The sequence below is a fragment of the Bombina bombina genome, chromosome 2, assembly GCF_027579735.1.
Source record: "Bombina bombina isolate aBomBom1 chromosome 2, aBomBom1.pri, whole genome shotgun sequence".
NCBI lineage: Eukaryota > Metazoa > Chordata > Amphibia > Anura > Bombinatoridae > Bombina > Bombina bombina.
Window position 1 is genome coordinate 732,130,048 of NC_069500.1, and position 22,925 is coordinate 732,152,972.

The following is a 22,925-nucleotide window of genomic DNA, read 5'->3' on the forward strand; positions in this document are numbered from 1 at the left end:
TTACGGTGTAAAAACAAGAAATACAAGCTACTGAAAAGGAAACACTGCAGAAGCTAAACAAGAGGAACATGCTGAGTTTGGGCAAGATCAAGGTCAATCATAATGGAACCTTGTAGGGCAGAAGGAATACAAAAAGGCTAGCTTCTGTGGTTTTTGGCACCCCTTTATAGAGGAGGAAAGGGAAACTCAGAAGCATTAGGTTTACTCCCTAGTCACTCTTAAAAGGACAATCCTCACTGGCAATTGCAAATCTTTCTCCTGCACAAACTAGAAAACTGCCTTGGAAAAGTAGAGAATTTTCCTCTATTTTAGAATGTTCTTTAATCCACAATTAATATCAGGTATTGCCAATTTGGAAATGTGCAGACAACTCTCTTAAAGGTCCAAAATTACGGTGTAAAAACAAGAAATACAAGCTACTGAAAAGGAAACACTGCAGAAGCTAAACAAGAGGAACATGCTGAGTTTGGGCAAGATCAAGGTCAATCATAATGGAACCTTGTAGGGCAGAAGGAATACAAAAAGGCTAGCTTCTGTGGTTTTTGGCACCCCTTTATAGAGGAGGAAAGGGAAACTCAGAAGCATTAGGTTTACTCCCTAGTCACTCTTAAAAGGACAATCCTCACTGGCAATTGCAAATCTTTCTCCTGCACAAACTAGAAAACTGCCTTGGAAAAGTAGAGAATTTTCCTCTATTTTAGAATGGGTTAAAGGGACAGTCTACACCAGAATTTTTACTGTTTTAGAAGATAGATAATCCCTTTATTACCCATTTCCCAGTTTTGCATAACCAACACATTTATAATAATATACTTTTAACCTCTGTGATTATCTTGTATCTAAGCCTCTGCAAACTGCCCCTTTTTTCAGTTCTTTTGAGAGACTTGCAGTCTAGCCAATCAGTGCCTGCTCCCAGATAACTCCTCGTGCACGAGCACAGTGTTATCTATATGAAATACGTGAACTAACACCCTCTAGTGGTGAAAAACTGTTAAAATGCAATCTGAAAGAGGTGGGCTTCAAGGTCTAAGAAATTAGCATATGAACATCCTAGGTTAAGCTTTCAACTAAGAATACCAAGAGAACAAAGCAAAATTGGTGATAAAAGTAAATTGGAAAATTGTTTAAAATTACATGCTCTATCTGAATCATGAAAGTTTATTTTGGCCTAGACTGTCCCTTTAAGGAAACAATGGTTTATAAAACTTTGGAAGTGAAGATGCAGATTTCAAGACCTACTGTCACTGAAAGACATTTAAAAAAATAAACTGTAAAAACAGCCATATTTTTACAAAATAAGAGACATTTTTATTTACTTATCTTTATCCGAGCATTTAACAGGTCCCTTTTTTGCATGTGAGTCTAATTCAAAATCCAGACAACCAAAATAGTAGTGTATAACAAATACATTGAGCTAACTGTGGCACACTGGATTGAGCACACTTGTTTACAATTATATAAAGGTGAAGAATGTCCTGTTAGCAGCATCTTAAAACAAGGAATAATTACTGCCAAATATGCCCCCCCCCCCCCCCAATTCTAAATTTTATTACATGCTAGATTTCTAAAATTATAACTTATTATTTAGGGACTGTCCTATAACAGACATCTTTGCACTTATAATCTAGAAAGATTCGGAAGAATAATAGGATTTTTTTTCCCTCCATATTATATAGTTGTGCAAGTTTATCAATTTTCAAAGATCTAATTCTTAATCACATTTAAGGCATGCACAACTTGATATACAAGTCACATTGTTGGTGTGTTCATTTGACATTATCGTACAAAATAAACACTCGAGTAAAGAAAAAATAGGGACGGGGCACATTGGTATAATAAAAACTTTTTGAGTAAAATTGTCATTGTTTAAGTAAAACAAATATGCAAAGGCAGCCATTATTAGTCGCAACCTCAATTTAACAACGGCCAAACATTTTCTTTTTGGGAGCTGCATAAAATAATCTAAGACAAACCTTCATTCCGAATTATTTGTTTACAGAGACAAAAGATTGAAACTATGAACACAATAGTTTAATTGTATAAATAATACAGTGGGAATGATTATTTTGAATATAAACTGAAAAATTTACACCTACAATGGATTTTAGACAAATCTAGTCAGTAAAACATAATACAAAATTTAAAGGAATTTCAGACATGGTACTCAAATACACTGATTAGCTCAATGTCAGCATGTACCTATTTCTTTTTTTTTTTTTTGCCTAGAAGATAATGCCCTAAACACATGGTTTGGAATGTGCTTACAAAAGATTTTTTTTTTTTGTCAGCGTCCAAGAGTAGGATCTTGACAAGTTTTCCTTTTTTATTTGGACTGTTGTACTTTGGAGAAATCATGGTGAGACAAGGGGAAAAAAAATCATGGAGAGACGAAAAAAAAGGAAAGAAAACTTTGCCAGCAACAAACACACGCAAAAAATGTAGTCCTTCAAAGTTTAAAAAAGTGATCTTGATCCTTGATTTTCAAATTCTGACCAGGCATCATTTAATTCCATAAAAATCATTTTGGCATATTGTTCATAGGGTTTTCCTGTGGCCTAGAATGAAAGAACACATTAAAATGTAAATTGTGATTTAAGGAGGTCTATTAAATCAACTATAAAAAGGAAACTGGCATTCAACATTGTCCAGATATTATATATACAGTGTGTGTATATATATATATATATATATATATATATATATATATATATATATATATATATATATATATATATATATATCCAAACAATTTCCAGTTCAGCCCACCAAGAGACAGCAGCCTGGGTGCAAATATAAGTAGTATAAGTAAACATAAACAGATGCACTGTCAGGACTTCCACAAAATTCTTTAATGGAACGTTTTCGGGGTTCACAACCCCTTCATCAGCATCAACATATAACCAAACATCACACAATTTATAGTGTTTCTAACAATATCTCACCAAACAAGTGTTACTCAAAAAAGTGCGCCAAATATCGAGTGTGGAACGAATCTTGCGTTCCACTGTGATAACGCCTGCCGGAAGTGATGTTGTCTCACTTCCGGTTTCGCGGCATTATAATGTTAAGCTTACAAGCAGTGTTGTGTATTGTGCCTTCATACATTAACTCTTACACAATTTTGTGTAGTGTGTGCTTAAGTAAGCAAGTGCTAAAATACCTTCTGGTATATTGAGAGTCTGCCTTAGATCGCCGTGATATTAGCTCTGATCGGCAGGTTAAGTGTCATAGTGTATACAAGTCGTCATGGCAACTGTAGCTATGGTTATGATACACACTCAAACATCGTGTCTTAACACTGTGATAAATCGCATAGTGTAGCAAACATATATATGTGACAGTAAGTGATAAACATTCTGAGTCACATTCATACATAAATATACACAATGATGTATGTACATAGATAGATATAAATTAAATTTAAATGCAAAAAGTGGTGATTCTTGCTATGCTTGTTATCAATTCATAAAAAGATGTAGAATGACTGCAAAATAATAGGTGGGCTCTTTGCTGGCTATATACCCACAGGATCTATTTGCAATAATATATAGTTATGTTTCCCAGTAGAAGTATGGAAAGATTGGTGATGTACTGTAATTGATTGGGCATAATTTATTTATCATTACCCAAAGGCTGTTAATATATCAGTACATCTATTCATCTGTATATTTGTGGCCTTGTACAGATACTTAGCCCAATAGACATATTCACTTAATTATATAGTGAACTCACAAAGAGACATAAATTATCAAGATGATACTGGGGAAGGTATATGTGGTTATGTCAATATTCATTATCCAACCTTTAGATGGATACCACAATGTGTCTCACAGATATGCCATATCACATATACTAAAATAATGCTTGATGATGTGTAAGAATGTATCTTAATTACATCTAAAATATATTCATCCTTATTACACAAAGATAAACAGGTAAATAAGGCCAGCTTATAAGTGACCAAGTATGGATAGATAGAGATAGTCCATCCTGTTACTCCTTCATATTTATTTGTAAATTAATAAATCCCCAGAATAAGGTCTAAAGTGCATAAGTAGGTAATTCTACCTCAGGGGCCAGGCTTCCACAACCAAGGTGGGGGGAATCCCCTCCACCCGGATGTGTCGTAAGCGACCAGCTGGCATCGTTCAAAAGAGCAATGGAACTGGCAGCTACACGTAGCCACTATGACCCTGGGTTGTACCCCAAGCATGTAGCACTACCTTATGGAATCAGATAAGATTTTTAAAATCTGGGGTGGTATTTAGTCCGCCTGGATATATGGTTCCAAGTTTGAAGATTCACTGGGCTTCACGTTTAAGCAATGTCTTGCTCCTATCCCCTCCCCGATCCAATGGGGGTATATGGTCAATGAGGATGTAACGTATGGAAGAAACAGCGGGACCTTGCTTGGCACAATGGCGTGCAACAGGCTGTTCAGAGTCTCCCTGTTTTAGTGCAGATCTTATTGCATGCCTGTGAATTGCCATTCGTTCACGTAACGTGCCTGTAGTTTTGCCCACATAGAAGCACGAACATGGGCAGAAGAGGAGGTACACTACGTGTGTAGTGGTACACGTAATGGAATGTTTAATCACATATCTCCTATTAGTGTGTGGGTGATGAAAGGTTTTGGTACTGACCAGACCATTACACGTTGTACAGCCTAAGCATCTGTATGATCCTTTGATGTTTATTTTGGCCCCTGTGGTGTAGCTGGATTTCTGATCAGTGTGCATTAAGGTTGGTACCCCTCTTAAAACCCACCAGAGGCTGTAGCTGACGGGTGAATGTTAATTTTGGATCAGACGCCATTATGGGCCAGTGCTGATGTAAAATGCGTCCCGTGTTCTTAGTGGTTGGAGTGAATGTAGTAGACATAATTAATTTATTGCTCGTGTCTCTCTTTGATGTGGGCTTAATCAATTCGTCTTGAGTGAGTGAAGATGCTGTGATCATGTTGTCTTGGATAATAGAGGATTTATACCCTCTCTCACGGAATCTCTCTCCCAGTATGCATCTCTGAATTATTTCTCATTGTTCTTACAAACTGAGATTTGACTATGCCCTTTAAAAGGGCAGGGGGGTGACAGCTGTCTGCTCTCAGAATAGAATTACGATCGGTTTGTTTATGATATAGAGTGGTGTCCAATTGATGTACCTTTTTAAAGACCGTCAGATCCAGAAAGTTGATAGTCTGTGTATCAAATGTCATCTTGAATTTTACATTACTGGTGGCCATGTTGTATTTCTCAAACCAAGTTTGTAGGTCCTCCATGGTCCCCCGCCACACCATAAAGATGTTGTCAATATATCTGTAATAGCATACCACTGCCAAATTGGTAGTACGCCACAGATATAGATTTTCAAATTGGGACATAGAAAGGTTGGCGTATGCGGGGGCCATGGAGGAACCCATAGCCGTACCAGCCGTTTGCAAATAAAACTTACTTTCAAATCTAAAGTAATTTTTATACAAACAGTATTCTATCAGGGAGAGAAAATATTCAACCGGTGGACCCTCATAAAGGGGGTTATTGGTGATATGTTCCTCAACTGCTTTGAGACCCTCAGTGTGGGGGATAATAGTATACAGACTGTTGACGTCCAAACAGACCAATAGGTCATCAGGTTGGACGTCAACAGTCCGTATCTTCTGAATAAAATCACCTGTGTCCATGATGTATGACTTTACCTCCCTAACTACAGGTTGTAGTAGAATATCCACCAGTTGTGCTACCGGTTGTGTCAAGGAATCCCTTGCCAACACAATTTTGTGTTTCTTAGGGATGGAATATAGGATAGGTATTTTAGGATAGGAGGTAGAGCAGAAGTCACCAATATGTTCGGACAGCCAGCCCTGTTCAAAACCCATCTGGATCAGCGCATCCAATTGTGTTTTAAACCTCGTGGTGGGGTCATTAGGTAATGCAGAATAGGTATGTATGTCAGTTGAGTCAGAATGTCAGTACGATAATCTACATAATTCAGTATCACTATAGTCCCGCCCTTATCAGCGGGCCTGATCACTATAGATGGGTCATCCTGAAGTGTCTTTATCGCCTGTCATTCTTCCCTAGACATGTTATGTGTCCAAAGAGATTGATGTCTGGCTGTTTCAAGGTCTTGAGTGACAAGTCTGATAAAGGTTTTGGTACTTGGTTTGGTACTATTGGTCAGTTCAAAGGAGCTAGGGATTTTACATTTAAGTTCGACCTGTGTCTTAATTGAACTAGATGCAGAGTTTTGAAAAAACTCCCTAATCTTAACTGATTTGTTCAATTTATACAGGTCCAGTTTTAGGTCAAATTCAGAAAGGGCTGTGCTAGGCACAAAAGATAGTCCCCGGTTTAAAACTTGGCGTTCACTGTCAGAGAGAACATGTGTGCTTAAGTTAATTACTATGTCCTCTGTCGTGGACGTCTTGGGGGTCGATGTCTTATGCCCCACCCACCTAATATGGGGTCTATTATGCCGCCCCCACCCCGGGAGCGGGTAGTTACCCCTAAAAAATGGTGGTTAGGTGTGGAGTGTTCTCTAGATGCATGTGCAGTAAATTGATTTAAAGGTCTATATGAACCAGGTGGGGTCAGAGAAGTCTTCTCTGTCTCCTTCTGGTTCTTGTGTCAGGTGTGGTAGTTAGCCATTTATAGACTTTTCCTTGTTTATAGTCCTGATTTACTGTTTCTAACTTTCTGTTTTTAAAGGTTATTAAATCTGTCTGGTATTTGTCTATTTGAGATTTAATTTTAGATAACCAGTTTTCTTGTGTATCACTAGTGAGAGTAGCCTGGTATGTGTTTTTTGTGAGTTCACTATATAATTAAGTGAATAAGTCTATTGGGCTAAGTATCTGTACAAGGCCACAAATATACAGATGAATATATGTACTGATATATTAACAGCCTTTGGGTAATGATAAATAAATTATGCCCAATCAATTACAGTACATCACCAATCTTTCCATACTTCTACTGGGAAACATAACTATATATTGTTGCAAATAGATCCTGTGGGTATATAGCCAGCAAAGAGCCCACCTATTATTTTGCAGTCATTCTACATCTTTTTATGAATTGATAACAAGCATAGCAAGAATCACCACTTTTTGCATTTAAATTTAATTTATATCTATCTATGTACATACATCATTGTGTATATTTATGTATGAATGTGACTCAGAATGTTTATCACTTACTGTCACATATATATGTTTGCTACACTATGCGATTTATCACAGTGTTAAGACACGATGTTTGAGTGTGTATCATAACCATAGCTACAGTTGCCATGACGACTTGTATACACAATGACACTTAACCTGCCGATCAGAGCTAATATCACGGTGATCTAAGGCAGACTCTCAAAATACCAGAAGGTATTTTAGCACTTGCTTACTTAAGCACACACTACACAAAATTGTGTAAGAGTTAATGTATGAAGGCACAATACACAACACTGCTCGTAAGCTTAACATTATAATGCCGCGAAACCGGAAGTGAGACAACATCCCTTCCGGCAGGCATTATCACAGTGGAACGCAAGATGCGTTCCACACACGATATTTGGCGCACTTTTTGGAGTAACACTTGTTTGGTAAGATATTGTTAGAAACACTATAAATTGTGTGATGTTTGGTTATATGTTGATGCTGATGAAGGGGTTGTGAACCCCGAAAACGTTCCATTAAAGAATTTTGTGGAAGTCCTGAGAGTGCATCTGTTTATGTTTACATATGTATATATATATATATATATATATATATATATTTTTTTTTTTTTTTAACATAAGAGTATCTCTGAACAAAAGTTTAATACATAAGGACAATATTTCCTGTGTAATTATAATAACTAGAGACCAACTTATGCTACAGAAATGACAAACAAGTTTGTCCTGCAGAGCACTGGGAAATACCAGTGGTCCCACTTTCATGACCAGCATGCAGTGCTATCTCGTGGTGTGGGGCCCACACTCTAATGCAGAATTATCCTGCTTCTTACGTTAAACTTGGCCTGCTACATGCCATTCAATTTAAAAGGGAGCAATGTTTGATGAGTGTTGTCATAACATAAATGATAAAAGAGGCTAAAATGTACTCATTTGCTGATATAGAACAGTTCTACATAAGAAATGGAGTAAATACATAGTATTATATATTATACCAAGTATGCCTTTTGTTTATCCTGACTCATCATAGTATCACTCATCACTAAATACCAAAGCAGGAAAAGATTAAAACCTAGAAAGTCATGTTATAAAACTTTACAATACTGAAAATCAAATAAAAATTGTCTTAACATACTTACCACAACTTGATATCTTGGTTCAATCCTTATTGTAGGACTACTACAGATAATTCCTTTTAACAGGCAGTAGGACAGTAAAGAACTGCAGAATTCTATTTACTCCACTAAATAAAAGGATGTGTAAGCCCACTGCAGGTAGCTTTATGCCCTACTCAAAAACATAGGGTGGGTGCAACATAGAGTTGGCCAAAACATCAAAATTATAATACATTTTGGCTCCCTCAAGTACCATTCACTACAGAAACCTTTAAAAAGGAATAAAAAAGTAGAACAAATTATGCAAAATTATTTTGTAATGTAGCAGACAACTTTTCTTCCCTATAAGACAGGAAAAAGTTACCTGCAGTGGGTTTTGACCCTCCTTTAATTAGAGGAGGAAATGCAATTCTGAAGTATTTGCGTTCCTGTCCTAGTCCCTCTTAAAGGTACCATCTTCACTGGAGAGTGTTACTTAATGGATCCAAGTTATACAGAATGCAGGACATTTGCCAATCACTACCTGTATAGAGGCACATATATACAACTTACAGGGCTTCAACAATGTATATTCTGTGAATTATTGCACGTGCTCAGTAGGACTGCACTTTTTTTTTAATGGAAGTAACTTGGAATATTGTTTAAAATTGCTGCTCTGTCTGAATCATGAAAGTTTAATTTTGACTTGTGTCTTTAAATGGAGTAGATCAGGTGCCAAACCATCAGGTACAAAGACTATAGATTCTGAAGAGAGAGGTCTAAACACAGAGGAAGAAAGCACTGAATGATTACAATCCGTCTTATAAGACATGGGAACAAGTGACACAGAGGAAATAGGTAACAGAAAATGATGATGGTGTATTAAACTACTAAGATCCAAAGACATCAAATCTCTCCCAGAAAAATCCCTTTGTGACTGAGTCAGCTGCTGTTGTAATGTCTAGATGTGTTTCAGCTCAATGCATAATCAGTCTGGCTTTCCAATTGAGCAGAAGAGTTTGCCACCTTGAACTCTGATGTAGGATAATTGCCTTCAGATAGTTTTCAAACATACTAGTATTTCTTGAAACAGTCTTGAAGGTGCTGGAGGTTAAGGCCAATGTCTCAGCATTACAAATAATTTATGCTTATCTGATAAATTAGTTTCTTTCATGGTGGTAAGAGTTCATTATCCATTACTACTGGGAATACCCTTCCCTAACACTAAGAGGAGGCAAAGATTCTCAAACCCCAAGAGCTCTATATAACCTCTCCCACCTTTATGGTAGTTAGTCTGACGTATAGCTAAGCAAAAAAAGGTAGGAAAAAAAATAAAAAGCAGAATATATTGGAGCCGGGGAAAAAAGATGTGCCATAACAAACGCCACCAATAAAACAGGGTGGGGTTTTGTGGACTCCTAATACAATAAAATAAATTAATTTAACAGGTAAGCATAAAAACATAATTTATGTAAGAACTTACCTGATAAATTCATTTCTTTCATATTAGCAAGAGTCCATGAGCTAGTGACGTATGGGATATACATTCCTACCAGGAGGGGCAAAGTTTCCCAAACCTCAAAATGCCTATAAATACACCCCTCACCACACCCACAATTCAGTTTAACGAATAGCCAAGAAGTGGGGTGATAAAAAAGTGCGAAAGCATATAAAATAAGGAATTGGAATAATTGTGCTTTATACAAAATCATAACCACCACAAAAAAAGGGCGGGCCTCATGGACTCTTGCTAATATGAAAGAAATTAATTTATCAGGTAAGTTCTTACATAAATTATGTTTTCTTTCATGTAATTAGCAAGAGTCCATGAGCTAGTGACGTATGGGATAATGACTACCCAAGATGTGGATCTTTCCACACAAGAGTCACTAGAGAGGGAGGGATAAAATAAAGACAGCCAATTCCTGCTGAAAATAATCCACACCCAAAATAAAGTTTAACGAAAAACATAAGCAGAAGATTCAAACTGAAACCGCTGCCTGAAGTACTTTTCTACCAAAAACTGCTTCAGAAGAAGAAAAATACATCAAAATGGTAGAATTTAGTAAAAGTATGCAAAGAGGACCAAGTTGCTGCTTTGCAGATCTGGTCAACCGAAGCTTCATTCCTAAACGCCCAGGAAGTAGAAACTGACCTAGTAGAATGAGCTGTAATTCTCTGAGGCGGAGTTTTACCCGACTCAACATAGGCAAGATGAATTAAAGATTTCAACCAAGATGCCAAAGAAATGGCAGAAGCTTTCTGGCCTTTTCTAGAACCGGAAAAGATGACAAATAGACTAGAAGTCTTACGAAAAGATTTCGTAGCTTCAACATAATATTTCAAAGCTCTAACAACATCCAAAGAATGCAACGATTTCTCCTTAGAATTCTTAGGATTAGGACATAATGAAGGAACCACAATTTCTCTACTAATGTTGTTGGAATTCACAACTTTAGGTAAAAATTCAAAAGAAGTTCGCAACACCGCCTTATCCTGATGAAAAATCAGAAAAGGAGACTCACAAGAAAGAGCAGATAATTCAGAAACTCTTCTGGCAGAAGAGATGGCCAAAAGGAACAAAACTTTCCAAGAAAGTAATTTAATGTCCAATGAATGCATAGGTTCAAACGGAGGAGCTTGAAGAGCTCCCAGAACCAAATTCAAACTCCAAGGAGGAGAAATTGACTTAATGACAGGTTTTATACGAACCAAAGCTTGTACAAAACAATGAATATCAGGAAGAATAGCAATCTTTCTGTGAAAAAGAACAGAAAGAGCAGAGATTTGTCCTTTCAAAGAACTTGCGGACAAACCCTTATCTAAACCATCCTGAAGGAACTGTAAAATTCTCGGTATTCTAAAAGAATGCCAGGAAAAATGATGAGAAAGACACCAAGAAATATAAGTCTTCCAGACTCTATAATATATCTCTCGAGATACAGATTTACGAGCCTGTAACATAGTATTAATCACAGAGTCAGAGAAACCTCTTTGACCAAGAATCAAGCGTTCAATCTCCATACCTTTAAATTTAAGGATTTCAGATCCTGATGGAAAAAAGGACCTTGTGACAGAAGGTCTGGTCTTAACGGAAGAGTCCACGGTTGGCAAGAGGCCATCCGGACAAGATCCGCATACCAAAACCTGTGAGGCCATGCCGGAGCTACCAGCAGAACAAACGAGCATTCCTTCAGAATCTTGGAGATTACTCTTGGAAGAAGAACTAGAGGCGGAAAGATATAGGCAGGATGATACTTCCAAGGAAGTGATAATGCATACACTGCCTCCGCCTGAGGATCCCGGGATCTGGACAGATACCTGGGAAGTTTCTTGTTTAGATGGGACGCCATCAGATCTATTTCTGGAAGTTCCCACATTTGAACAATCTGAAGAAATACCTCTGGGTGAAGAGACCATTCGCCCGGATGCAACGTTTGGCGACTGAGATAATCCGCTTCCCAATTGTCTACACCTGGGATATGAACCGCAGAGATTAGACAGGAGCTGGATTCCGCCCAAACCAAAATTCGAGATACTTCTTTCATAGCCAGAGGACTGTGAGTCCCTCCTTGATGATTGATGTATGCCACAGTTGTGACATTGTCTGTCTGAAAACAAATGAACGATTCTCTCTTCAGAAGAGGCCAAAACTGAAGAGCTCTGAAAATTGCACGGAGTTCCAAAATATTGATCGGTAATCTCACCTCCTGAGATTCCCAAACTCCTTGTGCCGTCAGAGATCCCCACACAGCTCCCCAACCTGTGAGACTTGCATCTGTTGAAATTACAGTCCAGGTCGGAAGCACAAAAGAAGCCCCCTGAATTAAACGATGGTGATCTGTCCACCATGTTAGAGAGTGTCGAACAATCGGTTTTAAAGATATTAATTGAGATATCTTCGTGTAATCCTTGCACCATTGCTTCAGCATACAGAGCTGAAGAGGTCGCATGTGAAAACGAGCAAAGGGGATCGCGTCCGATGCAGCAGTCATAAGACCTAGAATTTCCATGCATAAGGCTACCGAAGGGAATGATTGTGACTGAAGGTTTCGACAAGCTGCAATCAACTTTAGACGTCTCTTGTCTGTTAAAGACAGAGTCATGGACACTGAATCCATCTGGAAACCCAGAAAGGTTACCCTTGTCTGAGGAATCAAAGAACTTTTTGGTAAATTGATCCTCCAACCATGATCTTGAAGAAACAACACAAGTCGATTCGTATGAGATTCTGCTAAATGTAAAGACTGAGCAAGTACCAAGATATCGTCCAAATAAGGAAATACCACAATACCCTGTTCTCTGATTACAGACAGCAGGGCACCGAGAACCTTTGTAAAAATTCTTGGAGCTGTAGCTAGGCCAAACGGCAGAGCCACAAACTGGTAATGCTTGTCCAGAAACGAGAATCTCAGGAACTGATAATGATCTGGATGAATCGGAATATGCAGATATGCATCCTGTAAATCTATTGTGGACATATAATTCCCTTGCTGAACAAAAGGTAAGATAGTCCTTACAGTTACCATCTTGAACGTTGGTATCCTTACATAACGATTCAATATTTTTAGATCCAGAACTGGTCTGAAAGAATTCTCCTTTTTTGGTACAATGAAGAGATTTGAATAAAACCCCATCCCCTGTTCCAGAACTGGAACTGGCATAATTACTCCAGTCAACTCTAGATCTGAAACACATTTCAGAAATGCTTGAGCTTTTACTGGATTTACTGGGACACGGGAAAGAAAAAATCTCTTTGCAGGAGGTCTCAACTTGAAACCAATTCTGTACCCTTCTGAAACAATGCTCTGAATCCAAAGATTGTGAACAGAATTGATCCAAATTTCCTTGAAAAAACGTAACCTGCCCCCTACCAGCTGAGCTGGAATGAGGGCCGCACCTTCATGTGGACTTAGAAGCAGGCTTTGCCTTTCTAGCTGGCTTGGATTTATTCCAGACTGGAGATGGTCTCCAAACTGAAACTGCTCCTGAGGATGAAGGATCAGGCTTTTGTTCTTTGTTGAAACGAAAGGAAGGAAAACGATTATTAGCCCTGTTTTTACCTTTAGATTTTTTATCCTGTGGTAAAAAAGTTCCTTTCCCACCAGTAACAGTTGAAATAATGGAATCCAACTGAGAACCAAATAATTTGTTACCCTGGAAAGAAATGGAAAGTAAAGTTGATTTAGAAGCCATATCAGCATTCCAAGTTTTAAGCCATAAAGCTCTTCTAGCTAAAATAGCTAGAGACATAAACCTGACATCAACTCTGATAATATAAAAAATGGCATCACAGATAAAATTATTAGCATGCTGTAGAAGAATAATAATATCATGAGAATCACGATGTGTTACTTGTTGCGCTAAAGTTTCCAACCAAAAAGTTGAAGCTGCAGCAACATCAGCCAAAGATATAGCAGGTCTAAGAAGATTACCTGAACACAGATAAGCTTTTCTTAGAAAGGATTCAATTTTCCTATCTAGAGGATCCTTAAACGAAGTACCATCTGACGTAGGAATAGTAGTACGTTTAGCAAGGGTAGAAATAGCCCCATCAACTTTAGGGATCTTGTCCCAAAATTCTAATCTGTCAGACGGCACAGGATATAATTGCTTAAAACGTTTAGAAGGAGTAAATGAATTACCCAAATTATCCCATTCTTTGGAAATTACTGCAGAAATAGCATTAGGAACAGGAAAAACTTCTGGAATAACCACAGGAGCTTTAAATACCTTATCTAAACGTTTAGAATTAGTATCAAGAGGACCAGAATCCTCTATTTCTAAAGCAATAAGTACTTCTTTAAGTAAAGAACGAATAAATTCCATTTTAAATAAATATGAAGATTTATCAGCATCAACCTCTGAGACAGAATCCTCTGAACCAGAGGAATCATCAGAATCAGAATGATGATGTTCATTTAAAAATTCATCTGTAGGGAGAGAAGTTTTAAAAGATTTTTTATGTTTACTAGAAGGAGAAATAACAGACATAGCCTTCTTTATGGATTCAGAAACAAAATCTCTTATATTATCAGGAACATTCTGCACCTTAGATGTTGAAGGAACTGCAACAGGCAATGGTACTTTACTAAAGGAAATATTATCTGCTTTAACAAGTTTGTCATGACAATCAATACAAACAACAGCTGGAGGAATAGCTACCAAAAGTTTACAGCAGATACACTTAGCTTTGGTAGATTCAGCACTTGACAGCGATTTTCCTGTAGTATCTTCTGACTCAGATGCAACGTGAGACATCTTGCAATATGTAAGAGAAAAAACAACATATATATAAAGCAAAATTGATCAAATTCCTTAAATGACAGTTTCAGGAATGGGAAAAAATGCCAAAGAACAAGCTTCTAGCAACCAGAAGCAATAAAAAATGAGACTTAAATAATGTGGAGACAAAAGTGACGCCCATATTTTTTCGCGCCAAATAAGACGCCCACATTATTTGGCGCCTAAATGCTTTTTGGCGCCAAAAATGACGCCACATCCGGAACGCCGACATTTTCGGCGCAAAATAACGTCAAAAAATGACGCAACTTCCGGCGACACGTATGACGCCGGAAACGGAAATAGAATTTTTGCGCCAAAAAAGTCCGCGCCAAGAATGACGCAATAAAATGAAGCATTTTCAGCCCCCGCGAGCCTAACAGCCCACAGGGAAAAAGTCAAATTTTAAGGTAAGAAAAATGTTAAATTAAAATGCATTATCCCAAATATGAAACTGACTGTCTGAAAATAAGGAAAGTTGAACATTCTGAGTCAAGGCAAATAAATGTTTGAATACATATATTTAGAACTTTATAAACAAAGTGCCCAACCATAGCTAGGAGTGTCACAGAAAATAAGACTAACTTACCCCAGGACACTCATCTACATATAGCAGATAGCCAAACCAGTACTGAAACGAGAATCAGCAGAGGTAATGGTATATATAAGAGTATATCGTCGATCTGAAAAGGGAGGTAAGAGATGAATCTCTACGACCGATAACAGAGAACCTATGAAATAGACCCCATAGAAGGAGATCACTGCATTCAAATAGGCAATACTCTCCTCACATCCCTCTGACATTCACTGCACGCTGAGAGGAAAACCGGGCTCCAACTTGCTGCGGAGCGCATATCAACGTAGAATCTAGCACAAACTTACTTCACCACCTCCATCGGAGGCAAAGTTTGTAAAACTGAATTGTGGGTGTGGTGAGGGGTGTATTTATAGGCATTTTGAGGTTTGGGAAACTTTGCCCCTCCTGGTAGGAATGTATATCCCATACGTCACTAGCTCATGGACTCTTGCTAATTACATGAAAGAAATGTTTTCTTTCATAAAGCTGGCAAGAGTCCCCAATCCATTACTCCTGTGATCCAATGCCACAGCTTTGGAGAGTTCACGAGTAATAAAAGTATAGGGTGGGATAAGAAACATCAACACAATCCTAAAAAGAAAGAAGATATAACACACACAATACATATATATATATATATATATATATATATATATTTATTATGTACGTAAAAACAACCCACATGCAAAATTACCCAGAAACAGCAGCCTGAAAGATCTTTCTACCAAAAGCTACTTCAGAAGAAGCGAAGACATGAAAATGGTAGAAGTGAAAGAGAATGCAAAAAAGACCAAGTAGCTGCCTTGCAAATCTGGTCAACAGAAGCTTCATTCTTGAAAGCCCAAATAGCAGCCACTGGTCTAGTAGAGTGAGCAGTAATCCAATTAGAAGGTGTCTGTCCTGCCTTCAAGTAAGCTTCACGAATCACAAACTTTAACCAAGAAGCCCAAGAAAATGCAGAACCTTTCTGACCTTGTATAGAACCAAAAAAGTGAACAAACAAACTTGAAGCCTTTCTGAAGAATTCTTAGGATTAGGACACAAAGAAGGGGCAGCAATTTCCCTGCTTAGATTTTCAGAGGACACAACCCTTAGGAAGAAAATCAAATTTGGTTTTTGAAACTGCCTTATTTTGATGAAAAGGCAAATAAGGAAAATCACTAGAAAGAAACCATGAAACATATCAAACCATCTTGCAAAAATTGTGAAGTTCTAGGAATTCTGAAAGAATGCCAGGAAAAATCATGAAGAAGACACCAGGAAATAAAAGTTTGTAAAACATTTTCTTGGTAACTGGCTTCCAAGCCTTAAAGGGACATACCAGCCAAAATTGGAAACCACATGGATGCACATTTCAGTTTTGAATAGAAATTTTTTTGTAATATACATGTATTAGCAAAAAGTAGTAAAAGCTATACCTTTTTAAAATGTGTATTTAGGTATGCACCGTGCAGCAGCATTTTAAGCACAGCAATTGCTCAGAGAGCCTAAGATGCTTGTACCATCTGGTAATGACTTAATTTGTTAATTGCTGACATAATGCAAGCCACACTAGTGCTCTAAGCAGCTGCAGTATTTAATATGCTAGTGCACTGAGAATATCTAGCTATGCTTCACATAAAGAGAAAAATGTTAGCACTACAACAGTGATAACTTTTACTAGAAGCATTTCTGCCAATATGTTTCTATTCATATATGTAATATGTGCATTTAAATTTTGACCGGAATGTCCCTTTAATCAGGGTTTCAATCACAAACCCAGAGAAAAACCCTATGCCTAAGAACTAACTTTTCAATCTCCATGCTATCAAGTTTAGAGATTTCAGATGCTGATGGAAAAATGGACCATGACAAAAAACATAATTTATGTAAGAACTTACCTGATAAATTCATTTCTTTCATATTAGCAAGAGTCCATGAGCTAGTGACGTATGGGATATACATTCCTACCAGGAGGGGCAAAGTTTCCCAAACCTTAAAATGCCTATAAATACACCCCTCACCACACCCACAATTCAGTTTAACGAATAGCCAAGAAGTGGGGTGATAAGAAAAAAGTGCGAAAGCATATAAAATAAGGAATTGGAATAATTGTGCTTTATACAAAAAAATCATAACCACCACAAAAAAGGGCGGGCCTCATGGACTCTTGCTAATATGAAAGAAATGAATTTATCAGGTAAGTTCTTACATAAATTATGTTTTCTTTCATGTAATTAGCAAGAGTCCATGAGCTAGTGACGTATGGGATAATGACTACCCAAGATGTGGATCTTTCCACACAAGAGTCACTAGAGAGGGAGGGATAAAATAAAGACAGCCAATTCCTGCTGAAAATAATCCACACCCAAAATAAAGTTTAATGAAAAACATAAGCAGAAGATTCAAACTGAAACCGCTGCCTGAAGTACTATTCTACCAAAAACTGCTTCAGAAGAAGAAAATACAACAAAATGGTAGAATTTGGTAAAAGTATGCAAAGAGGACCAAGTTGCCGCTTTGCAAATCTGATCAACCGAAGCTTCATTCCTAAACGCCCAGGAAGTAGAAACTGACCTAGTAGAATGAGCTGTAATCCTATGAGGCGGAGTCTTACCCGACTCAACATAGGCAAGATGAATTAAAGATTTCAACCAAGATGCCAAAGAAATGGCAGAAGTTTTCTGGCCTTTCTAAAACCGGAAAAGATAACAAATAAACTAGAAGTCTTTCGGAAAGACTTAGTAGCTTCAACATAATATTTCAAAGCTCTAATAACATCCAAAGAATGCAACGATTTCTCCTTAGAATTCTTAGGATTAGGACATAATGAAGGAACCACAATGTCTCTACTAATGTTGTTGGAATTCACAACTTAGGTAAAAATTCAAAAGAAGTTCGCAACACCGCCTTATCCTGATGAAAAATCAGAAAAGGAGACTCACAAGAAAGAGCAGATAATTCAGAAACTTCTGGCAGAAGAGATGGCCAAAAGGAACAAAACTTTCCAAGAAAGTAATTTAATATCCAATGAATGCATAGGTTCAAATGGAGGAGCTTGAAGAGCCCCCAGAACCAAATTCAAACTCCAAGGAGGAGAAATTTACTTAATGACAGGCTTTATACGAACCAAAGCTTGTACAAAACAATGAATATCAGGAAGAATAGCAATCTTTCTGTGAAAAAGAACAGAAAGAGCAGAGATTTGACCTTTCAAGGAACTTGCGGACAAACCCTTATCTAAACCATCCTGAAGAAACTGTAATATTCTCGGTATTCTAAAAAAAATGATGAGAAAGACACCAAGAAATATAAGTCTTCCAGACTCTATAATATATCCCTCTGGATACAGATTTACGAGCCTGTAACATAGTATTAATCACAGAGTCAGAGAAACCTCTTTGACCAAGAATCAAGCGTTCAATCTCCATACCTTTAAATTTAAGGATTTCAGATCCTGATGGAAAAAAGGACCTTGAGACAAAAGGTCTGGTCTTAACGGAAGAGTCCACGGTTGGCAAGAGGCCACCCGGACAAGATCCGCATACCAAAACCTGTGAGGCCATGCCGGAGCTACCAGCAGAACAAACGAGCATTCCTTCAGAATCTTGGAGATTACTCTTGGAAGAAGAACTAGAGGCGGAAAGATATAGGCAGGATGATACTTCCAAGGAAGTGATAATGCATCCACTGCCTCCGCCTGAGGATCCCGGGATCTGGACAGATACCTGGGAAGTTTCTTGTTTAGATGAGAAGCCATCAGATCTATTTCTGGAAGTTCCCACATTTGAACAATCTGAAGAAATACCTCTGGGTGAAGAGACCATTCGCCCGGATGCAACGTTTGGCGACTGAGATAATCCGCTTTCCAATTGTCCATACCTGGGATATGAACCGCAGAGATTTAGACAGGAGCTGGATTCCGCCCAAACCAAAATTCGAGATACTTCTTTCATAGCCAGAGGACTGTGAGTCCCTCCTTGATGATTGATGTATGCCACAGTTGTGACATTGTCTATCTGAAAACAAATGAACAACTCTCTCTTCAGAAGAGGCCAAGACTGAAGAGCTCTGAAAATTGCACGGAGTTCCAAAATATTGATCGGAAATCTCACCTCCTGAGATTCCCAAACCCCTTGTGCCGTCAGATACCCCCACACAGCTCCCCAACCTGTAAGACTTGCATCTGTTGAGATTATAGTCCAGGTCGGAAGAACAAAGAAGCCCCCTGAACTAAACGATGGTGATCTGTCCACCATGTCAGAGAGTGTCGTAAAATCGGTTTAAAGATATTAATTGAGAAATCTTTGAGTAATCCCTGCACCATTGGTTCAGCATACAGAGCTGAAGAGGTCGCATGTGAAAACGAGCAAAGGAGATCGCATCTGATGCGGCAGTCCTAAGACCCAACATTTCCATGCATAAGGCTACCAAAGGGAATGATTGTGACTGAAGGTTTTGACAAGCTGATATCAATGTTAAACTTCTCTTGTCTGACAAGGACAGAGTCATAGACACTGAATTAATCTAGAAACCTAAAAAGGTTACCCTTGTCTGAGGAATCAATGAACTGATTGGTAAATTGATCCTCCAACCATGAACTTGAAGAAACAACACAAGTCGATTCGTATGAGATTCTTCGAAAATGAGAAGACTGAGCAAGTACCAAGATATCGTCCAAATAAGGAAATACCAAAACCCTATTCTCTGATTACAGAAAGAAGGGCACCGAGAACCTTTGAAAAAAATTCTTGGAACTGAGGCTAGGCCAAACGGTAGAGCCACAAAACTGGTAATGCTTGTCTAAAAAGAGAATCTCAGACACTAAAAGTGATCTGGATGAATCGGAATATGCAGATACACATCCTGTAAATCTATTGTAGACATATAATGCCCTTGCTAAACAAAAGGCAGGATAGTCCTACAGTAACCATCTTGAATGTTGGTATCCTAACATAACGATTCAATAATGATAGATCCGGAACTGGTCTGAAGGAATTGACCTTCTTTGGTACAATGAAGAGATAAAATAAAACCCCAGCCCCTGTTCCAGAACTGGAACTGGCATAAATACTCCAGCCAACTCTAGATCTGAAACACATTTCAGAAATGCTGAGCCTTTGCTGTGTTAACTGGGACACGGGAAAGAAAAGAATCTCTTAGCAGGAGGCCTTAACTTGAAGCCAATTCTGTACCTTTCTGAAACAATGTTTCTGAAACCAGAGATTAAGAACGGAATTGATCCAAATTTCTTTGAAGAAAACGTAATCTGCCCCATACCAGCTGAGCTGGAATAAGGGCCGCACCTTCATAGGTACTTAGGAGCTGGCTATAGGTTTCTATAAGGCTTGGATATATTCCAAACTGGAAATAGTTTCCAAACTGATACCGCTCCTGAGGATGAAGGATCAGGCTTTTGTTCCTTGTTGTGAGGAAAGGAACGAAAATGATTATTTACCCTGGAAAGAAAGGGAAAGCAAAGTTGACTTAGAAGACATGTCAGCATTCCAAGTTTAATCCATAAAGCTTTTCTAGCTAAAATAGCTAGAGACATATACCTGACATCAACTCTAATGATATCAAAAGATGGTATCACCAATAAAATTATTAGCATGTTATAGAATAATAATAATGCTATAAAATTATGATCTGTTACTTGTTGCGCTAAAGCTTCTAACCAAAAAGTTGAAGCTGCAGCAACATCCGCTAAAAATATAGCAGGTCTAAGAAGATTACCTGAACATAAGTAAGCTTTTCTTAGAAAGGATTCAATTTTCCTATCTAAAGGATCCTTAAAAGAAGTACTATCTGCCGTAGGAATAGTAGTACATTAGCAGGAGTAGAGACAGCCCCATAACCTTAGGGATTTTTGTCCCAAAAAACTCTAATCTGTCAGATGGCACAGGATATAATTTGCTTAAACGTCTAGAAGGAGTAAATAAATTACCCAAATTATTCCATTCCCTGGAAATTACTTCAGAAATAGCATCAGGGAGATAAAACACTTCTGGAATAACTACAGGAGATTTAAAAACCTTATTTAAACGTTTACATTTAGTATCAAGAGGACCAGAATCCTCTATTTCTAATGCAAATAACACTTCTTTAAGTAAAGAACGAATAAATTCCATCTTGAACAAATACAAAGATTAATCAGCATCAACCTCTGAGACAGAAACCTCTGAACCAGAAGAACCATTATCAGTATCAGAATGATGATGTTCATTTAAAAATTCATCTGTAAAAAGAGAAGTTTTAAAAAGACTTTTATGTATACTAGAAGGAGAAATAACAGACATAGCCTTCTTAATGGATTTAAAAAATAAAATCTCTTATGTTATCAGGAACACTCTGAAAATAAGATGTTGACGGAACAGCAACAGGTAATGTAACAGTACTAAAGGAAATTTTATCTGCATTAATAAGTTTGACATGACATGCAATACAAATAACAGCTGGAGAAACAGATACCAAAAGTTTATAGCAGATACACTTAGCTTGGTAGCTCCAGCACTGTGCAGTGATTTTCCTGAAGTATCTTCTGACTCAGTTGCAACGTGGAACATCTTGCAATATGTAAAAGAAAAAAACAACATATAAAGCAAAATTGATCAAATTCCTTAAATGACAGTTTCAGGAATGGGAAAAAAATGCCAGTGAACAAGCTTCTAGCAACCAGAAGCAAAAAATAATGAGACTTAAATAATGTGGAGACAAAAATGACGCCCATATTTTTTAGCGCCAAAAAAGACGCCCACATTATTTGGCGCCTAAATGCTTTTGGCGCCAAAAATGACGCCACATCCGGAACGCCGACATTTTTGACGCAAAAAAACGTCAAAAAATGACGCAACTTCCGGCGACACGTATGACGCCGGAAACAGAAAAAAATGTTTTGCGCCAAAAAAGTCTGCGCCAAGAATGACGCAATAAAATGAAGCATTTTCTGCCCCCGCGAGCCTAACAGCCCACAGGGAAAAAGACAAATTTTTTTAAGGTAAGAAAAAATGATTGAAACAAATGCATTTATCCCAAATATGAAACTGACTGTCTGAAAAATAAGGAATGTTGAACATTCTGAGTCAAGGCAAATAAATGTTTGAATACATATATTTAGAACTTTATAAATAAAGTGCCCAACCATAGCTTAGAGTGTCACAAAAAATAAGATTTACTTACCCCAGGACACTCATCTACATGTTTGTAGAAAGCCAAACCAGTACTGAAACGAGAATCAGCAGAGGTAATGGTATATATAAGAGTATATCGTCGATCTGAAAAGGGAGGTAAGAGATGAATCTCTACGACCGATAACAGAGAACCTATGAAATAGACCCCGTAGAAGGAGATCACTGCATTCAAATAGGCAATACTCTCCTCACATCCCTCTGACATTCACTGCACGCTGAGAGGAAAACCGGGCTCCAACTTGCTGCGGAGCGCATATCAACGTAGAATCTAGCACAAACTTACTTCACCACCTCCATCGGAGGCAAAGTTTGTAAAACTGAATTGTGGGTGTGGTGAGGGGTGTATTTATAGGCATTTTAAGGTTTGGGAAACTTTGCCCCTCCTGGTAGGAATGTATATCCCATACGTCACTAGCTCATGGACTCTTGCTAATTACATGAAAGAAAGTCTTGCTTTATAGGAAGAAGCCAAGGAGTGCAACTGGACATCTGAACCAGATCCGCAAACCAAACTATGCAAGGCCAAGCTGGAGCAATAAGAATCATTGACAAATTCTCCTGTCTGATTTTGAAAACTATGCTGGGAAAAAGCACCAGCTTAAAAGATCATGGAGCTACCAGAGCATCCACAACTCT

At 37.9% G+C, this 22,925-nt stretch overlaps 1 protein-coding gene across 3 annotated transcripts in view; it reads right to left on the reverse strand.

The window, feature by feature from the left end:
• Positions 1-1,283: 1,283 nt before the first annotated feature.
• Positions 1,284-22,925, reverse strand: part of GAK (cyclin G associated kinase) — a 799,358-nt gene continuing 777,716 nt past the window's right edge. For all 3 annotated transcript variants that reach the window (XM_053702755.1, XM_053702754.1, XM_053702753.1), the window contains one exon: positions 1,284-2,555. In XM_053702755.1, the coding sequence (XP_053558730.1) occupies positions 2,454-2,555 (102 nt within the window). In that variant the 3' untranslated portion in view covers positions 1,284-2,453. The remainder of the gene's footprint in view (positions 2,556-22,925) is intronic.